This window comes from Bubalus bubalis, chromosome 22 (genome assembly GCF_019923935.1).
Source record: "Bubalus bubalis isolate 160015118507 breed Murrah chromosome 22, NDDB_SH_1, whole genome shotgun sequence".
NCBI lineage: Eukaryota > Metazoa > Chordata > Mammalia > Artiodactyla > Bovidae > Bubalus > Bubalus bubalis.
This window is the reverse complement of record NC_059178.1, coordinates 51,787,055-51,802,809: the sequence shown is the minus strand read 5'-3', so window position 1 is coordinate 51,802,809 and position 15,755 is coordinate 51,787,055. Positions and strand designations below refer to the sequence as shown.

At 35.1% G+C, this 15,755-nt stretch overlaps 1 protein-coding gene across 3 annotated transcripts in view; it reads left to right on the top strand.

Moving 5' to 3' along the window:
• CDH19 (cadherin 19) overlaps positions 1 to 15,755 on the top strand; it is a 79,327-nt gene that overhangs the window by 25,085 nt on the left and 38,487 nt on the right. For all 3 annotated transcript variants that reach the window (XM_044934532.2, XM_044934533.2, XM_006057573.4), the window contains exons 2-4: positions 2,966 to 3,266; positions 6,541 to 6,835; positions 14,693 to 14,812. In XM_044934532.2, coding sequence (XP_044790467.1) covers positions 3,072 to 3,266; positions 6,541 to 6,835; positions 14,693 to 14,812 — 610 coding nt within the window. In that variant the 5' untranslated portion in view covers positions 2,966 to 3,071. The remainder of the gene's footprint in view (positions 1 to 2,965; positions 3,267 to 6,540; positions 6,836 to 14,692; positions 14,813 to 15,755) is intronic.

Sequence of the window (15,755 nt, the reverse complement as noted above, 5' to 3'; positions counted from 1 at the left end):
AGCAACAGACATAATTAAAATTTCAAATATTGAACATAAAGGTAAAATTAATCTTTAATTTTTACCTCAGGTGAATTTTTTCTTGATTTTCATTAAATAAACATAACAAAGAATATATCTTCTTAAAGGAATTAGAGAGGAACCATGGAATTCCCATTAACAACAGTATGCTGTTTGTTAATTAGCCTTTTTTAACAACTCTTACTAACAGGAGTCAAAGACCTAAGAAATCTGTCAGGAACAATCACAGATATGTGGAGAAAATTCAAACAAGGTCATATGAAAAACTCCTAACTGAAAAAGATTTTATGACTTTTCTGTTGATTAGGGCATTGTTAAATCTGACAAAACTGTTTTTTTTTTCTTGAAAGTGAAAGTGAAGTCGCTCAGTCATGTCCAGATTTGTGTGAGCCCGTGGACTGTAGCCTACCAGGCTCCTTTCTCCATGGGAGTGGGTTGCCATTTCCTTCTCCAGGGATTTTTCTTCCTTAATCCCAAACAACAGACTGGTTCCAAATAGGAAAAGGAGTAGGTCAAGGCTGTATACTGTCACCCTGGTTATTTAGCTTCTATGTAGAGTACATCATGAGAAATGCTGGGCTGGAAGAAGCACAAGCTGGAATCAAGATTGCTGGAAGAAATATCAATAACCTCAAATATGCAGATGACACCATCCTTATGTCAGAAAGTGAAGAGGAACCAAAAAGCCTCTTGATGAAAGTGAAAGAGGAGAGTGAAAAGGTTGGCTTAAAACTCAACATTCAGAAAACGAAGATCATGGCATCTGGTCCCATCACTTCATGGGAAATAGATGGGGAAACTGTGGAAACAGTGTCAGACTTTATTTTTTTGGGCTCCAAAATCACTGCAGATGGTGACTGCAGCCAGGAAATTAAAAGATGCTTACTCCTTGGAAGCAAAGTTATGACCAACCTAGATAGCATATTCAAAAGCAGAGACACTACTTTGCCAACAAAGGTCCATCTAGTCAAGGCTATGTGGTCTTGTATGGATGGATCTTGTATGGTCTTGTATGTGGATCCAGTGGTCATGTATGGATGTTAGAGTTGGACTGTGAAGAAAGCTGAGCGCCAAAGAATTGATGCTTTTGAACTGTTGTGCTGGAGAAAATTCTTGAAAGTCCCTTGGACTGCAAGGAGATCCAACCAGTCCATTCTGAAGGAGATCAGCCCTGGATTTCTTTGGAAGGAATGATGCTAAAGCTGAAACTCTAGTACTCTGGCCACCTTATGTGAAGAGTTGACTCATTGGAAAAGACCCTGATGCTGGGAGGGATTGGGGGCAGGAGGAAAAGGGGACGATAGAGGATGAGATGGCTGGATGGCATCACTGACTCGATGGACATAAGTTTGAGTGAACTCCGGGAGCTGGTGATGGACAGGGAGGCCTGGTGTGCTGCGATTCATGGGGTCGCAAAGAGTCGGACATGACTGAGTGACTGAACTGAACTGAACTGAACTGAATCCCAAACAAATCCAATTTGGTTATATGGAGACTATTTAAATATGGGAAATGCAAAGTTATTCTGTTTCATTTAAAGGTGAGAATTACCAATCATGTCATGGAGAGTTGGTATGAACAGTATCAGGTAAATGGAAAGTTCTTAATGGAAAAGTCTCTAGCTTGTTTGTGTGTGTGTGTCTTAAATTATTTTATTCATTTTTTAAAATTTATTTATTTTAGTTGGAGGCTAATTACTTTACAATATTTATTGGTTTTTGCCATATAGTTACGTGAATCAGCCATGGGTGTACACGTGTTCCCCATCCTGAACCTCCTCCTACCTCCCTCCCCATCCCATCCCTCTGCATCATCCCAATGCACCCCGCCCTGAGCACCCTGTCTCATGCATCGAACCTGGACTGGTGATCTGTTTCACATATGATAATATACATGTTTCAATGCTATTCTCTCAAATCATCCCACCCTCACCTTCTATTTAAATACTGAAAAATAGCTTTCATCTCCATTTTACTTATTATAAACATTCAGCCATGTTACCCAAGCACTGTAATTTTTATTTTATTTTCTATAAATGGTTTTGTTTCTTTGTTAAGATGAAAAACATTTCTTTGGTATATATTTGCAATATAAAAATATCTTAGAGTTTCTATTCACAAAGTATTTCATAACATCAATATTATGAATCAGTATAAAATTTTAAGTCCCCCAGGTCTTAAGCTGAATTTTCTCTTTTTTTTCTATTTAATTAGCTATGTAAAGTATTATAATTTGAGAAATTGAATGAGAAAACATTTCTATTGAAAAAGAGAAATGTCACATTTCACCTGGTTTGATAGTTGATGTAATAGAGTTTGAGTTTTACTGAAATAGAAAAAAGTAAGCGAGTTAAACTTTTAAAAATTTATCAGTGCCGGTTATCCGTCAAGGAGATTGGTAGGGCAACTTTTCCACCTTCAGGCAGATTTATGACAATAACTAAGCAGAAATTTGTAATTGTTCCTTTCAAATTATTTCTACAAAATATGATTAACTAGCTTACCCGGAAAATAAATGCATATTTTGTCCCATTTTTACAGATGCAAAAGTTTTATCCTGCCTTCAATAATTCTGTGAGAAAGTGTTTGTTTTGTTTTTAGGTGATTCAGGAGAATTTATTTATTTATTTACTTATTTTAATTGGAGGCTAATTACTTTACAATATTGTAATAGTTTTTGCCCTACATTGATATGAATCAGCCATGGGTGTACACATGTTCCCCATCCTGAACCCCCCTCCCAAATCTCTCAGGGTCATCCCAGTGCACCAGCCCTGAGAGCCCTGCCTCATGCATTGAGCCTGGCTGGACTGGCAATCCATTTCACATATGATAATATACATGCTTCAAAGCTATTCTCTCATATCATCCCACCCTCACTTTCTCCCACAGAGTCAAAGTGTTATTTTTTAAATGTCAAAATATTGTTTTATTCTGTTCTCTAGGAATATGGAAGATACGAAAGAGTTGAAAATATTACAAGAGAGCTTAAGAGTTTTGTTTGCAGCACACTAGTTCCCCTGAAGAGTACCAGTTGGAATCCAGAGCAAAATGAATTGTTGGTTATTGCTGCCTTTTATGTTGGGAATTCCTCTCCTATGGCCTTGCATTATAGCAGCAGAAAACTCTAAAACAGAGGAGGTGAGGCACCCAGCGGGATCTCATTTGAGAATCAGGCGTGGCTGGATGTGGAACCAGTTTTTTGTACCAGAGGAAATGAATAAGACCAGACATCACATTGGCCAGGTACTGATTTTCTGAAAGTGCTACTGGAAATAACCTTGTAAATCTAATCGAATGAGTTGAGGAGGCTTCAGTATTTGATGAATTTTTCATTTTCTCAGTGGAACTATTAGAAAGGCTCAAACAACAGCATAACTGATTGTTTCATATTTGCAAACACCTGAAATATTCTCAAAACTTGAAGAAGAAGGAAAGCTCTGCTTTTCAAATTTCACTTTAGTCTCTCATGTGAAAATGCAGCATTTATCAACATCTGGAAATCTGATGGTGTTATTTTTGGTAATGGATCAAAGCAACAGTAATGTTTACCAACAGTATTTAGCTGAATTTTCCATTATGCTAAGTGGGTGTTGATTTACCGCTCATTAATTTTTAATGAAATAGATTAATACCAAATCCTTTTACAGTCATGTAGCTTCAAGAACCTACACACTTCATTTGATTAGTGAAGGTGAAGTAAAATGAATAATTATTTCCTTCTCTCTATAAAAACATTTTAAGAAAATGCCCTTAATGACACAAAACATTTCCTATTCATGTTTTCAGTTTTTATTCTTATTTGATTTTCTTTAAACAGAGGTAATTATAATATCATGTCCTTCTTCTCTGTAAGGCTCTTTCTCTGGATGAATGAACTCAAATAAGTTTAACCGCTAATTAACTAGCACTAAAATTTAATTGGGCCCAAAGGGTGAAGCACTCAAAATTCATTAACTCCCTCCTTCTAGCCCTTTCAGGAGAACTTCTGTGTTAGTGTGTTGTCTGGATTCCGCATGAGTTCATCTAGCCCATCAGCCAAATATATGAGTACATTCAACCAATGACCTCGGTTAGGATTTTAGGCCAGTTTCAGTCATTGGGGTGTGTGTGTGTGTATCTGGTATAAGGAATATTTCTCATGCCTTTTTTGACTTTTAGTGGTAAGGCTCTAAGGGAAGTGCTACAGTGCAATCAGAATGAGGACTAGTGATGTGATTAATTCACACTTTCTTGTTTCTTTTTTAGCTTCTGCTCACTACAGATAATTATTTCCTCCTTTCATATAGCATTTAGCTTTGTTTTTCATTCTGTAAAAATATTTATGAAAATATTCTAACAGATATCTTTCCTCTAAACAACCTCATTGGGCTTAAACAGCATACAGGTAACTGTTTAAAAGAGAGTAATAGTGAATATTTACAGGTTTGTAGTGACAGAGCTGGTAAAAAGACAATGTAGCTGATATGTCCAAAATCACTTTGTTTTTGATCAATTTGTTAAAAGCAGTTAAAATTTGGAAGCACAATTATGTAAAGATTTCGTCATATTGATTTGCCAAATTGATAGTAAATACATAATTGAAAAAATGGTTTTGAATGGAAATATAGAAAATGTATACTCATGAAAATGAAATGTGTTTAACATGCATTTTGTGACATAAATAGGAAGATGTTGAAATTATGGTTTTTTAAATTAAATCTGAATCCTAAAAAGATGAAGCTCACTGATCTATGACAATTAAACTGAATATACTAGAAATACATTTATTCATAACTAACTCTGACTTTCCTTCATCCTGATATTCAAAGTATATTGAAATGATATTGGAAACCAGGGGCTGTGATTCTTCTCACTTCTAATACTTATTTTAGAAAATACACTTGTTTTCCTTAATTTCTTATCATCAGGGCATGTGGACTTCATTTTTATGAATAATTAAGGACTTTCAAAATTTAAAAGCTGTAATTGTTTTTTCATTATTTCCAATTTGTTTCTTTTATTGTAAAACAATGATTCAAGACAGCATTATAATATTAAATTGTTGATTTTGATATCTTGAGATATTCTCCCCACATAGAAAAATGTAAAAATAATGACACATTGTACCTTGAGCTGTCAGAAAAATTATGAAATTAAGCTTGTGTCTATTGGTTAACTGTATAAATTTTCAGAGAAGCTCTTATTTTGAAGAAGGGCATATTCATAAATAGTGCTCCCCAGCTGGCACAGTGGTAAAGAATCCACCTGACAATGCAGTAGATGTGAGTTCGATCCCTGGGTCAGGAAGATCCCCTGGAGGAGGAAATAGCAAACCACACCAGTATACTTGCCTGGAAAATTCCATGTACAGAGGAGAACATGCACGCACCAGTATTCTTGCCTGGAATAAGATGGACAGAGGAACCTGCTGGGCTATATTCCATGAGGTCACAAGGAGTCATACATGACTGAGCACACACACATATTCATAAATTGGAATATGAATAAGGAATCAAGAAAACCATGGATTCACAATAATTAGGAGGTTCCTGTCTAGTGCTTCTTCTCTTTATGTAAAATAAGTTAGATATGAAAAAATCATGTAGTATTATCTATATCATAACCCTTTTTAATATATAAAATTCAAAATTCCATTAACATTATGATGAATAAGCTATTTAGTGAGAGCCAAAAAATAAGTATATTTGAGAATTAAGTGGACTATATTGGAAAGAAAGAATTAGATCTAATTTGGCTTAAATTTGAGGACTAAAAGACCATGTTACATAGTGATTTGTAAGAGGGGAGGGGCTGTGTAGGCGAGGGTCTGGGGTCAAACAGGGCTTTGGTCCAAATCATAATTCGACCCCCAAACCATACAACTCTGTGAAAGTTTTTATATTTTTAAATCTCACTTCTCTTCTCTATTCAAAGCATTTATTAAATCAACAATATGTATTTCACAATATTAGTATGAGGATTAATTGAAAAAACTAATATAAAGCAATTTTCAGATTTTATGGATGATTGAGATTATTATCATAGTCTCAACATGCTCCCTAATTCTCTTACTAATATTTCCATGTCTTCTATGTGTTTTTAGCCTAGAGATAGAACATCACTATTTAAATTTATGTAAGTCATTATCTCTTTAACTGTCTCTAGATCCCGATCTAATATAAATATTTGAGAGTATGATTTTAATGACTAAAAATGTAATCATCTGAGTAAACATGAACCGACTGTGTTGTGCATAATGTATAAAAGAGACTTTGTTTTTCAATCATTATAGTTTCTAATTGGAATCATCTATTTAGAGTAATAAAATTTGTATATTGCTTTACAGTGAAATTTCAGAGTCATCTTCCTGGTGATAGATTTTAATCTTAAATTTAACATTTCACCTCATTTAATACAATATGGGAATTATATGAAGTTATTAGTTTGGAGAATAATTAACAAACATGAAAATGAAACAGTTAAAATATATCTATTTTAACATATGTAGATAGTAAATTATCTCTCTTTGCACTTGCAGCTAAGATCTGATTTAGACAATGGAAACAACTCTTTCCAGTACAAGCTTTTGGGAGTTGGAGCTGAAAGTCTTTTTGTTATTGATGAAAGAACAGGTGACATTTATGCTGTACAGAAGCTTGATAGAGAGGAACGGTCCCTCTACACTCTCAGAGCCCAGGTAATCGACACCACTACTGGAAGGGCTGTGGAACCTGAGTCTGAGTTTGTCATCAGAGTGTCGGATATCAATGACAATGAACCAAAATTCCTAGATGAACCTTATGAGGCCATTGTACCAGAGATGTCTCCAGAAGGTATTGCATATTAATTTACATCAAAGATGTACCTGTTAACAATGAAAACAGATTTAAAATTTCAAGCATATGTTTTGAACATGAATTATTTAAAGTTCTACCTGGGTACTTCCTTCTGCAAATCTGTTAAGTAAAATATTTGAAAAATTTGACTATACAGTAAAATTTTATAAGCAATGATACTATTTACTATTAGGTAATTTGTCTTGTTAAAATATAATTTCAGTCTTCAATAAAAAATGGTTAAACATGTTTCAGTGATACATGAAATTCTTTAACTTGTTCACTTATTACTTTCTTCAATATAAGAATTTACTTTCCAAAATAAACTATACTTTTGAATTTCAAAAAAACATATAAGATCATCTCCATTTAAAAACAGGAGAAACCATTTTATAAGACAAAAAATCTATATTCATCCAAACAAGGGATCATGAAAACTAAAAACAAAACAGTTGAAGATCTCTGTGTAGCCTCATTCATTTTTAATTTCTTTTTCAAACCCAATATCACTTTAATAAATACTTTAAGTATAAATACTTGTAAAGGAAAATGCTTTCCATGAGATATAATAATTGACTGCCTTGGAAATCAGACTTGTTTCCAATACGGGGAAAATTATCATACAATCATACAAAATATATCCAATCTTTCTTTGTCATAAAATTGTAACAAAACAACCAATAGTATATAAATTTTACTTCATAAAATGTATTTAATTGTGATAAACTTGAATTTATGTGTGATTCAATAATGATGATTTTTAAATTATGCTAAGGTGCTTTAAAACTGCCTTATCTGAACATTTGATTCATTATCCAGCTTGTCTAAAAATGTAAATTCCATAATATACTTTCCTGATTCTTCACCCTTTAACAACTAGCAATTTAAAGACCCATTTCTACATGTATTCAGAACATAGATTTTTAACACCAGCATAAACTAATTTAGCTGTGTAATATATATCAAGGCCAATTATCCTTAGATATAAATGATGAATTAATATTGTCCTGTCTGATCACTAGGCAGTGATATATTTCTTTTTTCCTTCCAGCCTTCTCATCCTCCTCCTCCTTTTCCTCCTAGCTCTTTTCTTTTCCTTCTTCAGCAAACATATGTTATAGATCTAACATGTTCTAGGAATTTTTTGTGAGACTAGGGATTTGGTTGTAAAGGAAACATATGAAGTAATTGCTAGTTAACAGAGCTTATATTTTAATTATAGCGTACAAACTGTAAGCAACTATTTTAAAGAAGCCAGGTAATATTTGACCTTATATGCTATTAAACTGTTAAGTATGAGCAAAATACAATGATGGCTAATTGACTGGACAAAGTGGGGTCATTTAGGAGGTAATATTTAAAGAAAATGATCCAAAGAGGCCAGCCATGCCATGTTCTGGGAAAAATATTCCCATGGCACAGTGAGGAGAGCTGCAGAGGGCATGGCAATGGATAAGATCTCCTTGGTGAAGAATGTAGGTAGGGAAAAGGAAAAGATACAGGGTGACTGAACTGCTAGATATAAAGGAGTTGACTGGTGAAGGAGAATCAGTGGAATTAGACAGTCATGTAAGAAAAGAAAGACATGAGAAGCGATGTTGCAAAAGAAGAGATCCTCCAACTGCATGGAAGCTGCTGTGAGGTTGAATAAAATCAACAGAGAAGAGTGATTTTTTTTCAAGCATTTGAACAAGTTTACATGTAAGTTTACATACACAAAATAAGTTTTTGCAAGACGATATGTCTGATAAAGTGGGCAAAGTCAAATATCATCTTAAATTTTATTTTCATAAAGTCCTTTGCAAAAACAACCTTTAAGATTAAGAGGCTATTCAGAACAACAAAGTTGATTTAAATTTTCCATATTTGAGAAAATCTCTAAAGGATAATATAGGAAAACAACATCAACTATCAATGTAATGGATAGAATGCAGACTTACTATATTACATAATTTATTGTTATAAACTGTGCTTCCCAGGTGGCATAGTGGTAAAGAACCTTCCTGCCAATGCTGGAGACATAAGAGACACAGGTTATTATATTACATGCTACGTTGTAAGTTTATTAAAGGAAGAAGTAAACTGAGAAATTGCTCTTATTAAAATCTAAGAAAATGATTTTTTGTAATTATGCTTTCTTCGCATAACAGGATAGATAAAAATCAATTTAAGAGTTCTTTAGACTTCAAGAGTCCAATCATTGGCTCTTTGCATTTACAAATAGTTTGGTCATCTGTGACCAAGCTGTGGTGACAGAAATTCAGTGACCTTTAGCTCTATCATTCACCAGGTGAAGGCTTTCCCTCTCTCTGGTATACATTCCTTGCTAATTGAACTTTAAGAAGTTATTCAATTTAATTTTTTAAGAGTTGCCATAAATTACCCAGTTCTAATTACAGGATGGTGTCATAAGATGGAATAATAGGAACTAAGGGTGAGAGAATTCAGTGTACACATATACAGGTTTTTGGGTTATTGCTCCTTCCCTTAGCACAAAATTTTCATGATCATTCTGCATTGTCATAGTGGTTCTAAGCAGGGTAACCAGCTCTCCAGTTCTACCAAGGACCGTCCTACCCAAACCTATATATATATTTGCAACTTGTGCTAGAAGCATTTGTCATTGATTTTTAATTTTTTAAAAAATATTAATTCTTGTATTACAATAAGCCAGAGTGAATTTTGTAGACATCTATTGTTTTACTTCCAGTTTCTTTCATAATGTGTGAGACATATGGGCAGTGAATGCAGTTCTTTTTAAGACATGATTAAATCTGAATGGGGGCTATAGGATAAAACACAATTAATCTGAGAAACTGATCAAAGGATGCAAATGTGGACAAAGGATATCCTGATGATACACTTCAGGTTAAAATAGTCTCCATAAGATATCTTTCATTAATGTACATATAGGTCATTTATCCTTTAGAAATATATTTATTTCTAATATAATTTAGAGAGAATTTAATTTTTGACCTATTCATGTTGTAGAGTCAACCTTATCAGTTTTAGTGAGAGTACATTAAAATGATCAATAGAATAAATAGAGGCTAAACAGGTTACATTATATATATGACATATACCACGCTTCATACACTGATTGACTAATACAAATTAAAGATGATACTCAACCACCAAGTGTCTGTTATCTATCTTTACTGGTATTATAAGGAAAGGGACTCTTGAAACAATCATTGATTGTTTCCATGAAAGACACATCATTGGCCTCGTGATGATTTTGTCAACATTCTATGTACTGTATAACATTCCTAACTGCAAGCTCTTCATGACCCAGATAACCATGATGGTGTGATCACTCAACTAGAGCCAGACATCCTGGCATACAAAGTCAAGTGGGCCTTAGGAAGCATCACTAGGAACAAAGCTAGTGGAGGTGATGGAATTCCAGTTGAGCTATTTCAAAACCTAAAAGATGATGCTATGAAAGCACTGCACTCAATAGGCCAGCAAATTTGGAAAATGTACCAGTGGCCACAGGACTGGAAAATGTCAGTTTTCACTCCAATCCCAAAGAAAGGTAATGCCAAAGAATGTTCAAACCACTACACAATTGCACTCATCTCATTCGCTAGCAAAGTAATACTCAAAATTCTCCAAGCCAGGATACAACAGAATGTGAGCCATGAGCTTCCAGATGTTCAAGATGGATTTAGAAAAGGCAGTGGAACCAGAGATCAAATTGCCAAATCTGCTGGATCATCAAAAAAGCAAGAGAGTTCCAGAAAAACATCTACTTTTGCTTTATTGACTACAGCAAAACATTTGACTGTGTGAATCACAACAAACTGTGGAAAATTCTTCAGGAGATGGGAATGCCAGACCACCTGACCTGCCTCCTGAGAAATCTGTATGCAGGTCAAGAAGCAACAGTTAAAACTGGACATGGAACAATAGACTGGTTCCAAATAGGGAAAGGAGTACGTCAAAGCTGTATATTTTTCCCCTGCTTATTTAAATTATATGCAGAGTACATCATGCAAAATGCTGGGCTGGATGAAGCACAAGCTAGAATCAGGATTGCCAGGAGAAATACCAATAACCTCATATATGCAGATGATACCACCCTTATGGCAGAAAGCGAAGAAGAACTAAAGAGCCTCTTGCTGAAAGTGAAAGAGGAGAGTGAAAAGTTGGCTTAAAACTTAACATTCAGAAAACTAAGATCATGGCATGCAGTCCCATCACTTCATGACTAATAGATGGGGAAACAATGCAAACAGTAACAAACTGTATTTTGGGGGGGCTCCAAAATCACTGCAGGATGACAATATACAGCCTTGATGAACTCCTTTTCCGATTTGGTGCCAGTCTATTGTTCCATGTCCAGTTCTAACTGTTGCTTCCTGACCTGCATACAAATTTCTCAAGAGGCAGATCAGGTGGTCTGGTATTCCCATCTCTTTCAGAATTTTCCACAGTTTGTTGTGATCCACACAGTCAAAGGCTTTGGCATAATCAATAAAGCAGAAATAGATATTTTTCTGGAACTCTCTTGCTTTTTCCATGATCCAGTGGATGTTGGCAATTTGATCTCTGGTTCCTCTGCCTTTTCTAAAACCAGCTTGAACATCTGGAAGTTCACAGTTCATGTATTGCTGAAGCCTGGCTTGGAGAATTTTGAGCATTACTTTACTAGTATGTGAGATGAGTGCAATTGTGCAGTAGCTGGAGCATTCTTTGGCATTGCCTTTCTGTGGGACTGGAATGAAAACTGACCTTTTCCAGTCCTGTGGCCACTGCTGAGTTTTCCAAATTTGCTGGCATATTGAGTGCAGCACTTTCACAGCATCATCTTTCAGGATTTGAAATAGCTCAACTGGAATTCCATCACATCCACTAGCTTTGTTCGTAGTGATGCTTTCTAAGGCCCACTTGACTTCACATTCCAGGATGTCTGGCTCTAGGTGAGTGATCGCACCATCGTGATTATCTTGGTCATGAAGATCTTTTTTGTACAATTCTTCTGTGTATTCTTGCCACCTCTTCTTAATATCTTCTGCTTCTGCTTCTGTTAAAAAACCTCTTAATGAAAGTGAAAGTGGAGAGTGAAAAAGTTGGCTTAAAGCTCAACATTCAGAAAATGAAGATCATGGCATCTGGTCCCATCACTTCATGGGAAATAGATGGGGAAACTGTGGAAACAGTGTCAGACTTTATTTTTTTTTGGCTCCAAAATCACTGCAGATGGTGACTGCAGCCATGAAATTAAAAGACGCTTACTCCTTGGAAGGAAAGTTATGACCAACCTAGGTAGCATATTGAAAAACAGAGACATTACTTTGCCAACAAAGGTCCGTCTAGTCAAGGCTATGGTTTTTCCAGTGGTCATGTATGGATGTGAGAGTTGAACTGTGAAGAAAGCAGAGTGCCGAAGAATTGATGCTTTTGAACTGTGGTGTTGGAGAAGACTCCTGAGAGTCCCTTGGACTGCAAGGAGATCCAACCAGTCCATTCTGAAGGAGATCAGCCCTCGGTATTCTTTGGAAGTAATGATGCTAAAGCTGAAACTCCAGTAGTTTGGCCACCTCATGCGAAGAGTTGACTCATTGGAAAAGACTCTGATGCTGGGAGGGGTTGGGGGCAGGAGGAGAAGGGTACAACAGAGGATGAGATGGCTGGATGGCATCACTGACTCGATAGACGTGAGTCTGAGTGAACTCCTGGGAGTTGGTGATGGACAGGGAGGCCTGGCGTGCTGCGATTCATGGGGTTGCAAGAGTCGGACATGACTGAGCAACTGAAACGAACTGAAAATCACTGCAGATGGTGATTGCAGCCATGAAATTAAAAGACTCTTGCTCCTTGGAAGGAAAGTTATGACCAACCTAGAGAGCATATTAAAAAGCAGAGACATCACTTTGCCAACAAAGATCTGTCAAGTCAAAGCTATGGTTCTTCCAGCAGTCATGTATGGATGTACAAGTTGGACTGTAAAGAAAGCTGAGTGCCGAAGAATTGATACTTTTGAACTGTGATGTTGGAGAAGAGTCTTGAGAGTCCCTTGGACAGCAAGGAGATCCAACCAGCCAATTCTAAAGGAAATCAGTCTTGAATATTCATTGGAAGGACTGATGCTGAAGCTGATGCTCCAGTACTTTCGGCACCTGATGCGAAGTATGAACTCATTGGAAAAGACCCTGATGCTGGGGAAGATTGAGGGCAGGAGGAGAAGGGGACGACAGAGGATGAGACGGTTGGATGGCATCATCGACATGATGGGCATAAGTTTGAGTAGGCTCCAGGAGTTGGTGATGGACAGGAAAGCCTGGCGAGGTGCAGTCCATTGGGTCTCAAGAGTCGGACACAACTGAGCGACTGAACTGAACTTTGAGTCAATGTACAATTTCTCTTATACATGACAATTCCTCACAGAAAATATAAATGTACAAAATATTATCAAATGATTTGTATTTCTTAATTGCTTCAGTGGGGGAAAGCAATGGCACCCCACTCCAGTACTTTTGCCTGGAGAATTCCATGGACAGAGGAGCCTGGTAGGCTGCAGTCCATGGGGTCACTAAGAGTCGGACACAACTGAGCGACTTCGCTTTCACTTTTCACTTTCATGCATTGGAGAAGGAAATGGCAACCCACTCCAATGTTCTTGCCTGGAGAATCCCAGAGACGGCGGAGCCTGGTAGGCTGCTGTCTATCGGGTCGCACAGATCGGACTTGAATGAAGCGACTTAGCAGCAGCAGCAGCAGCAATTTCTTCAGTGCTTATTTAATATTACTATTTATGTTACTTTACTATTTTTGAAGATTTCTACAGTTTTTAAATTACTGATTAAGAACGTATACAGGCTTACTTCTCTTCACTGACTTTTTTAGAAAAAAATTTAGAAAATATTTAAAGGTTTAAAGTTAATTAATCTGTATTTAATGAAATGTTATGTCAATAAAACTGAAACAGGAAAAAAGAAAGACAGAAACTGAAGAAAATAAAATCAGATAATTAAAGTGATGTTAGCATTGACCATTCCTAAAGTCCTTCTAAGTTTTATAGCTGATATTTACAAATTATGAGTAAGAGTAAAGCAAGACTTTATGAAATTTATTTTAGAAGTTCTGCCTCAAATTTGAATCATCTTAATTTATTTTACATTTATTATTTTCATGGTAAAAACACAGAACATAGAGCTACAAAAATATGTGTTTTCAACAAGACTCATAATGCTAGATTCCATATTTACATAAAAATCCTTAGAAAGCACAATTAAATAAAGATATTTAATTTCACCATTGATTTTAAACATACAAGTATTTATTTCCCATGAATTTTATTGATTGTTACTAAATTAGATTAAGAATGGTTACCTTATCAAGCTGGTAGATTTTTACATTGCACTTTAAAAGAAAATTCATTAAAGTAGGCATTTTGTTAAAGGGAATGATGTTAGCCAAATCTGCTTATTTTCAGCTTGATACTATGTCAAAATTATTTTAATAACATTTATTAATATTTTTAATTCTATAATTTTTTGAAGAACTGGTTACAACATGGTTTTTGAAGAAAAACTGCTTTTAAATCTCCCTTTGATTACTCCACTAATGGAGTATTATTTGAATAATCCTTAATTATATATTTTATTAGGTTATTTAATATGTAGGTTGCATTAGATCTACACATTTAAAATTCTATATCGTATTTGGGAATAAGGGCTATTTTTTATAAGGTTATATTTTCTTGTCTAAACAAAAGTATATTTGTTTCATAATTCAGGAAAAGGAGGGCAGGTCTTTCTTGCTAAAGAAAGAATCTTAGAGAACTAGGATCCATTTCTCAAAAAGACCAGAGCCTTAATTTCTTGTAACTATTTATGTTCTCTTCAGGAACATTAGTAATCCAGGTGACAGCAAGTGATGCTGATGACCCTTCAAGTGGCAATAATGCTCGTCTTGTGTACAGCTTACTACAAGGCCAACCATATTTCTCCATTGAACCAACAACAGGTATTCCTGGATGAAATAACGTGCAATTCAACATGATTCTAAGTTGGCAAACATCAGAGCAAAAATTCCCTGCCTACAAATGTGTTGTAAAGTGGACCAAATGTTTCCATAAACAAGGAAGTTGTAATGTAATCTTAAGCATTTAATTATTTTTAATTTTTAGCTGATTTTTCTAAGGTTGGGAGATTAGATTTTTAACATCCATACCACAAATGATTTGTGTATGGGCTATAAAGCATACCTAAGGATTATTAGGTATTTATTTCCCATATTTTAAAAATATGGGAAAGAGACATTTACAAACAATTGACAAAAAAGTTGGTACAAAGATAGCCTGCAAGCATATTAAAATTGTGCAAGATTACTAGTCATCATGGAAATGTAAATTAAAATCACAGAGTTCCACCTGTACACCCAGCCAGAGTTAGGTTAATTCTGACTTTATGGCTGGGTGTGGGAACTTAAAAATAATAACTCTGTATTTTATGTACTTTTGATTTACATGAATATAGCATTTGATTTTTCTACCCTTGCTTCTTCAATTTCTGTTAATCAATTGAATACTTTATAAAATAAATAAAACAAAAATTTCTCTATATCTATTGAACATATAAGAATTAAATAACATTGGTCATTTAACAAGTATGATTTCTTTGGTCCCTGCAAAGATTAAATACACATAAAGAAGCTTATAGTCTCTAAAGATGAAAAAAAGAAATACCTAACTAACCACCCAAAAATATGGCAAGTGCCAAAAGGAGTAAAATTCTATGGTTGTTAATGAGACAAGTATTATATCCATCTCGATGACATGAAAAGCTTTAAGCAATTAAAGCTTGTGTTGAGTCTTTAAGCATTTTTTATTGATTCATTCATTTAGCAAATACTAAATGTCTCAGCTTTTATCAATCAGGTCTCTTGTGAGAATCAGATTTTGAAAAGT